General features: G+C 54.5%; 1 protein-coding gene across 1 annotated transcript in view; it reads right to left on the bottom strand.

The window, feature by feature from the left end:
* Positions 1–8,179, bottom strand: part of TFR2 (transferrin receptor 2) — a 23,126-nt gene continuing 14,947 nt past the window's right edge. Inside the window, exons 9-17 of the mRNA XM_011943958.1 lie at positions 7,630–7,749; positions 6,570–6,652; positions 6,419–6,482; positions 6,253–6,320; positions 6,090–6,166; positions 5,923–6,007; positions 5,610–5,837; positions 5,116–5,256; positions 1–693 (exon numbers count right to left, since the gene is read on the bottom strand). Coding sequence (XP_011799348.1) covers positions 424–693; positions 5,116–5,256; positions 5,610–5,837; positions 5,923–6,007; positions 6,090–6,166; positions 6,253–6,320; positions 6,419–6,482; positions 6,570–6,652; positions 7,630–7,749 — 1,136 coding nt within the window. The 3' untranslated portion in view covers positions 1–423. The remainder of the gene's footprint in view (positions 694–5,115; positions 5,257–5,609; positions 5,838–5,922; positions 6,008–6,089; positions 6,167–6,252; positions 6,321–6,418; positions 6,483–6,569; positions 6,653–7,629; positions 7,750–8,179) is intronic.

Raw genomic sequence — 8,179 nt, forward strand, 5'->3', positions numbered from 1 at the left:
TTTATTGACATCAGGTGGTTTATTGACATTGAAACTCCATGTCCCTTTCACCACAGACCACCTGTTGGCCATAAGGCTATGGTGCCAGCGATCTCTCCCACTAAGAAAGCTGGCCAGGTCCCAAGGCCTAGTCTCTAGGTATGGAGGACCCCAGAAAGGGGAAGGGGTTGTGATTGAAGGGATGCTGCTCCCTGATTAACCGACAGTATGACCATCACATTAGAGTCAGCTACACTGCAGGGCTGGGGTGTGTGGATATCTGTGCTGCAGTCTGGGCTCGGTGGAGAGACGTGTAGGGGTAATGAGAAATCGATCAGCAATGAGAGGTGGACTCTGAGCCACCTCCCTGACCCTGAATCATTCAAGCGAGGAGCAGAGGAGCTCTCGACAAGGGCACAGGGGGATCTGAGGATCCTCAGGGTCTCAGAAGTTGTTATCAATGTTCCAGACGTCCCCGCTAAGCGCATTGGCTGCCCCTTGCAGCGTCCAGGTGAGCAGGGCTAGCTGACGCCGGAAGCGACTCTCCTGGAAGACGGCGGAGGAGGTGGCCCCGGGGGTCCCGGAGCTGTTGGAGCGCAGCAGCCGCAGGTGGTCCAGCAGGGCGCCCAGCGTGTGGTCTCCGCGGCCCATGAAGATGTGGCGGAACGGGGAGTCGGCCGGCGACACGTACTGGGAAAGGAAGTAGAACTCCACCTGCGCAGAGAGGTGGATCAGGTCAGGGTGGGGGGCTCAGGCTCGGGAGCAAAGGCCCGAATCACCCTTCCCGCCAGCCAGCCTTTTCGTTTTTTTTCTGTTTTCTTTTTTTTTCTTTCTTTTCTTTTTTTTTTTGAGACGGAGTCTCGCTCTGTCGCCCAGGCTGGAGTGCAGTGGCGTGATCTCAGCTTACTGCAACCTCTGCCTTCGGGGTTCAAGTGATTTTCCTGCCTCAGCCTCCAGAGTAGCTGGGATTACAGGCGCCCGCCACCACGTCCGGCTAATTTTTGTGTTTTGAGTAGAGACGGGGTTTCGTCATGTTGGCCCAGGGTGGTCTCGAACTCCTAACCTGAAGTGACCCGCCGCCTCAGCCTCCCAAAATGCGGGGATTACAGGCGATTTTCTAATCCAGCCTGGGACCTACTACCTGCTGAATAAATACGAGTTGAAAGCTTCCTTAAGTCCCACCTCCCTTTGGCTGCCCAATCAGGAATAGCCATCCTGTGACGTCATCAGTGGCTAGGTAGGATACGTCCACCAGCTGGGCTTCTCTTTTGTTTTCCTTTTTCTTTTTGCTTTATTTGCATAATTACTATACCTGTAACAAAACTGTACCCGCTGTGCTTTTTCTTTTACTTGTTTTTTCTTTTCTTTTCTTTTTTTTTTTGAGACGGAGACTCGCTGTGTCGCCCAGGCTGGAGTGCAGTGGCGCGATCTCAGCTCACTGCAATCTCCACCTCCCACGTTCAAGCGATCGTCACCACGCCCAGCTAATTTTTGTATTTTTAGTAGAGACGGGGGTTTCACCATGTTGGCCAGGCTGGTCTCGAACTCCCGACCTCACGTGTTCCACCTGCCTCGGCCTCCCAAAGTGCTGGGATTACAGGCGTGAGCCGCCGAGCCAGGCCTCCCCTTCTTTCTATATCTAGAACCCCAAGCCTGCATGTAGTTCTCCCTAGTCTTCCTTCCTCACCCAGTCGCTTGAATTCAAAAGGTGGAGCTTGCAGTGAGCCGAGATCGCGCCACTGCACTCCAGCCTAGGCGACAGAGCGAGACTCCGTCTCAAAAAAAAAAAAAGAAAAGAAAAAGAAAAACAGAAAAACAAAAACTCCCAGTCGGGCACAGTAGCTCATGCCTGTAATCCCAGCACTTTGGGAGGCTGAGGTGAGCAGATCACTTGAGGTCAGGAGTTTGAGACTAGCCTGGTCAACATGATGAAACCCCTTCTCTACCAAAAAAACTCAAACAAACAAAAAAAACCAAAAAACAAACAAACAAAAAAAACAGCCAGGCATGGTTGTGCGCGCCTGTAGTCCCAACTACTCAGGAGGCTGAAGTGGGAGAATTGCTTGAACCTGACAGGCAGAGGTTGCAGTGAGCCGGGATCGCACCACTGCACTCCAGTCTGGGCAGCAGTAAGACACTGTCTCCAAAAAATAAATAAATAAAAATAAATAAAAATAAAACCTCCCCTTTGCTCACATCACCTCTCTGCTCAAAAACCTCCCTAATTTCCTTGATGCTAACACCCTTAACATCCAAACTTCTAATCCTGGTGTTTGAGGCTCCCCACGGTTGATTGATAACCCCATTTGGTGCTCCCCTCCCCTCTGCCTCTCCATGGGGCCCCTGTTCTGGCTCTGCTGGTCCACACCCTGCTTCCAAGTAAAACCAGACTGATTTCACTGTCACACCCAAATTCTGGGTCTCTCCACCCTGAAATGTCCTCTTTACTTTGCATCAACCCACGTCCTGCCTGTTCTTCAAGATCCAAGTCACAGTCTAAAGCTGAGGTCAGCAAACTTTTTCTGCGAAATGCCAGATAGTAAATATTTTAGGCTTTGCTGGCCATGCTGCTTTTATTGCAGCTACTTAACATTGCTGCTATTACACAGAAGTAGCCATAGAGAGCATGAAAACCAATGAGTATGGCTGTGTTTCAATAAAACTTTATTTATAAAAACAGGCAGCAGAGGTTCACGCCTGTAATCCCAGCACTTTGGGAAGCTGAGGTGGGAGAGTCGCTTGAGCCCAGGATTTCGAGACCAGCCTGGACAATATCGTGAGATCCCATCTCTACAAAAAATTTAATTTTGGCCGGGCGCGGTGGCTCAAGCCTGTAATCCCAGCACTTTGGGAGGCCGAGACGGGCGGATCACGAGGTCAGGAGATCGAGACCATCCTGGCTAACATGGCGAAACCCCGTCTCTACTAAAAATACAAAAAACTAGCGGGGCGACGTGGCGGGCGCCTGTAGTTCCAGCTACTCGGGAGGCTGAGGCAGGAGAATGGCGTGAACCCGGGAGTCGGAGCTTGCAGTGAGCTGAGATCCGGCCACTGCACTCCAGCCTGGGCGGCAGAGCAAAAAAAAAAAATTTAATTTTAATTAGCGGAGTGTGGTGGTGTGTCCTCGCAGTCCCAGCTACTCAGGAGGCTGAGGTGAGGTGGGAGGATTGCTTGAACCCAGGAGGCGGAGGTTGCAGTGAGCCCAGATCATGCTACTGTACTCCAGCCTGAGCAACAGAGTGAGACCTTGTCTCAGAAAAAACAAAAAACAAAAAACAAGCAGCAGTTTCAATTTGGCCAGTGGCAGTAGTTCACCAATCCCTGGTCTAGAGCCACAAAATTCACTGGGTCTGACCCAATGCTATTGCAGGCTCTGAAGTCCTGAGTCCTTCCCTCTCCATCCCTGAGCCTGGCCTGAGTAATGCATTTTTTTTTTTTTTTTTTTTTGAGACAGAGTTTCGCTCTTGTTGCCCAGGCTGGAGTGCAATGGCGCGATCTCGGCTTACCGCAACCTATGTCTCCTGGGCTGAAGCAATTCTCCTGCCTCAGCCTCCTGAGTAGCTGGGATTACAGGCATGCACCACCAGGCCTGGCTAATTTTGTATTTTTATTAGAGATGGGGTGTCTCCATGTTGGTCAGGCTGTTCTCGAACTCCTGACCTCAGATGATCCACCCACCTTGGCCTCCCAAAGTGCTGGGATTACAGGCATAAGCCACTGTGCCTGGCCTAAGTCATGCGTCTAACACACAGGTCCCTTTTATCCCTGGTGGGGACAGGGGTATGGCAACTTTGAAAAGAGGGTATCTTTTTGTCTTCTGGATGCTGACACAGCTGAGGTTAAACCAAGATCTGTGAATGAGAATGAACCATATCCAATCTATTGCCTCACCCCAGGGTCACCCATGTCACAGTAGAGGAGACAAAGGGAAAAGAAGAATGAATGGAGAGAGAGATATAAGAAGGAGAGGAGAAGACCAGATGCAGTGGCTCACACCTATAACCCCAGCAATTTGGGAGGCCGAGGTGGGAGGATCACTTGAGGCCAGGAGTTTGAGACCAGCCTGGGCAATATGGTAAAACCCTATCTCTACAAAAAATACAAAAATTAGCCAGGCGTCGTGGCATGTGCCTGTACTCCCAGCTACTAGGGAGGTTGAGGTGGGAGGATCGCTTGAGCCCAGGAGGTGGAGGTTGCAGTAAGCAGAGATGGTGCCACTGCATTCTAGTCTGGGCAAGGGAGAATGAGCAAGAGCAATAGGTTTGTAAAGGGTCAAGGGGGACAGGCAGAGGGCACAAGCAGGAAAATGCAAGGAGGAGAGAGAACATGAGCCTCCAAGGGGTAGCCATGCTCACTCTGAAAACCGTGAGTGCATGTGCACACGTGGCTCTGTGTACACTGCAGTTCCCAGCTCACCCCACACTCACTGAAGACTATCCTGTTTACTATTTTGCCCTGCAGACCTTTCCCCATGGCCACAGTCCCTACTCACCCATTTCTTGATATCAAAGGGTTGAGGGATTGAGTTCTTGGAGTGAGGAAATGCAAGGAAGAGGAGGAGTTGGGAACTGGAGGTGGGGTGTGGGCTGCAAAGGATTCAAAGCTAAGCAGAAGGGATTGGTGAGGGAATAAGCTCTTGTTTAACTTTCACGTGACACCTCCTCCAGGCAGCCTTTCTGGATTTCACCCATTTCATTGCCGGAAGGAAAACAGCTCTCTATACTCTGAATATCTTTAGCGTTTTGCACTTCCCAGCCTGTAACCTTGTACTGTGGACAAGTGTGGACATGCTTTTTCTTTCCAGAAGGGTCGAGGAGGCAGTGGGAGCTAAAGGAGGGGAGTCAGCGAGAAGGGGTGAGGGAGGGTAGGTTGTCCCAGTTCTGCCAGGTGTAAACCAGGCTACTGTGGCTAAAGGGCTGGCCTTCCCTATCCATTTCATCACTTTGATCGCTCGGGTCCTCCAGGCTGACCGATCTATGAGCACTGCGCTTCCAGGACTGGGAAGAGAGCACCCAGAGGACCGGGACTGTGTATGCGGGGAGAGAGAAGAGCGCGCAGGCCTGGCCAGGTCCGGGAGGCGGAGCCCCAGGGGAGGGGCAGGACACTGGGGGCGGGGCGAGAGGGGCGGGGCCTTACCCTCATTATGCGCACGTTGTACATGCGTGTCAGTCTCTCGTCTCTCTCCTCCGAGCTGTAGATCTCCTGCCGCAGCTTCTCCGCCGCCCGGATGTAGTCCCCCCGCGCCGAGTACACCCACTGTAGGGTCAGCCCTCGGGCCTGGGGGCGGAGGCGCGGGCTGGGGCTGGCGGCAGGGGCCAGAACCCGCGCCTAGCGTGGTGACAAGGACCCCCGCCTAGCATGGGGGAGGGGTCTAGACCTGGCAGGAGGGAGGAGGTAGACGAGGACAGAGTGCTGGGGGTGGGATGAAGGGAGTGGGGAGAAGATCCTGCACCTACCAGGTTGGGAGATGGCACGTGCTGGGGGCTGGGAGACTGAAGGCAGGGGGTTAAAGGGCTGGATTGCCAGAGAGGACCTAGACCCCAGGGATTGCAAACAGAAGGGGCCAGATCCCCTGGCCTGGGCAGTGCCTCCCACTCCCAGAGGCCAAGAGCAGGGTGGGCCTCTTGAACCTTGAGGTCCCCGGAGAACTCGTTGAGGTTCCCGATGTGCCTAAGGACGACGTCCCCGTAGCGGCCGAAGTCGAGGGGCAGCAGGCGATCGTGGCTGAGCCGGATGAGGAGCTGCCCTGCGAGCTGGGCCACGGCCTGGGCCACGGCGGGCAGGCGGCCTTGCAGCACCTTATGCAGATTCTCGTAAGTGTCCTCCTTTGTGTGCAGGAACGGGTAGGCCTGGTCGTCCTGCCAGGACAGGGTGGACGCTGGGGCACAGGCAGACAGGCTGAGACACTAGCGCTGTGTCTGGGACAGGGGGAGGACGTCTCACCTCCATGAAAGAGAACTCGACGGCAGGGACTCCCACAAAGGCCGTGAAGGAATAAGCACTGCTGTCCATGGGTAGTGGCCGAATCCTGGGGGCAGGCCGGTTGGAGGGATCTGTGGGTTCAGGCTCCCCCACATCTCTCCCCGGTTCTCCCTACCCCCACAACTTACACCTCAGCATCCCAGCTGGGATTGGTGAACACCACCTGTTCATAGAGAGTCTGCCCGCTGTGGTTGGGAGAATCCACCTGGGGTTGGGGGGAGGGCACTGATCACGCTCTGCTCCTCCCTCCAACCTACTCCCCTTCACCCTCTATTCCTGGGGTGCTCTTGCCTGCTTCAGGACACTCTCAATGAGACTTGTCAGAAGGGGGCTGGTCTTGGCATGAAACTTGTCATCCCCTGGAAAAAGGGGAGGGGAAGGATGCCAGGCTCAGGGCTTAGCCCCAAAGGCAAGGGTGGACCCCAGGGGGCCAGGTGGTGGCACTGCTCCAGCTCACCCAGCACTGCGTTGTCCAGGCTCACGTACACTACGGCTTTGAGGTGCAGCACGCTGAGGTAGCCCTGTGGGTGGGTGACCAGTGTGGAGTGGGAACCCCCCGCCCCCACCTCTCCCCACTGCCTAACGACCTGCTCAGGACCCCACATCACCTCTAGCCACTCTGTGGAGCCCACGCTCCCAAAGTCACCGCCATCCCAGCTGATGAAGAGGAGACTTCTGCGGGGCCGGAAGCCTGGGGGCAGAGGGGAAGGAGGACAGGCTTAGCACAGGCCAAGCAAAGTCCCTCTCTTTGTCTTCTGCCCTGAACCCCCAGGGTCTCTGCTTCTCTGTCTCTCTCTCTGAGATAGGGTCTCACTCTCTCGCCCAGGCTGGAGGGCAGTGGTGCAATCATGGCTCAGTGAAGCCTTGACCTCTTAGGTCCAAGTGATCCTCTCGCCTCAGCCTCCCAAGTAGCTGGGATTACAGGCATGCACCACTAAGTCCAGCCAATTTTTAAAAAATTTTTTTGTAGAGATGCAGTCCCCCTGTGTGGCCCAGGCTAGTTTTGAACTCCTGGCCTCCAGCGATTCTCCTGTGTTGACCTCCCAAAGTGCTGGGATTACAGGCATGAGCCATCCTGTCCAGCCCAACATGCTTAATCTTGACACAGACCCATGGACTATGATTATCATTCATATCACTTTTTTCTTTTCTTGGTTTTCTCTTTCTTTCTTCTCTCCCTCTCTCTCTCTCTTTTCTTTCGGAGGCTCATTCTGTTGCCCAGGCTGGAGTGCAGTGGTGCGATCTTGGCTTACTGCAAACTCCGCCTCCCAGGTTCAAGCGATTCTCCTGCCTCAGCCTCCCTGGTAGCTGGGATTACAGGCGCCCTCCACCACACCTGCCTAATTTTTGTATTTTCAGTAGAGGGTTTCACCATGTTGGCCAGGCTGGTCTCGAACTCCTGACCTCAGGTGATCCATCTGCCTCGGCCTCCCAAAGTGCTGGGACTACAGACGTGAGCCACCATACCCGGCCTCACTTTCATTTTAGGTGAGGAAATATAGGTGAAGTGACTGGCCCAGGGCCACTCAGGTACAATGTGGAAGCTGAGGTCCAACTGACCACTGGCCAGTCTGTGTCCCTCACTGCCTCTCTGCCCTATCCTCCTCGGGCCACAGGTCCACCGCTGCCTAGCCCAGGCCCAGGCCCAGGCCCTGGCCCTGACCTTACCGTTGCTCACCATGGAGGAAAAGGTCCGCACCAGCTCCAGGAGTATAGCCGTCCCCACAGCGGATTTAGCTGCTCCTGGGCCCCACGCATCCCTCTGGGCCCCGATGACAACATAGTGATCTGGGGAGGGGATGTTTGGGACACACTTCTGACACTGGCAGTACCCAAAGTCTACCCCCTGCACTCTGGGGGCATCCTCCATCAGCCTGTATCTCTCAGCCCATCACATTCGGGCAACCCCAGCCCTGTAGTCCCTCCAGTCCCTACAGAGGGCACCCCTCCCCGCTTGGCCCTCCCTGGATGGTGCGCTCCTTCACCTGGGTGCCTGCGGTCATTCTGGACTTAGAGGGTTTCTGTCACCCAGGCTGGAGTGTGCAGTGATGCGATCATAGCTCACTGCAGCTTCAAACTCCCTGGTTCAAGCCATCCTCCTGCCTGAGCCTCCCAAGTAGCTGGGACCACAGATGTGTGCCACCATGCTCGACTAATCTCTTTTATTTATTTATTTATTTATTTTGAGACGGAGTCTCACTCTGTTTCCCAGGCTGGA

This window comes from Colobus angolensis, unplaced genomic scaffold, assembly GCF_000951035.1.
Source record: "Colobus angolensis palliatus isolate OR3802 unplaced genomic scaffold, Cang.pa_1.0 Scaffold222, whole genome shotgun sequence".
Classification (NCBI taxonomy): domain Eukaryota; kingdom Metazoa; phylum Chordata; class Mammalia; order Primates; family Cercopithecidae; genus Colobus; species Colobus angolensis.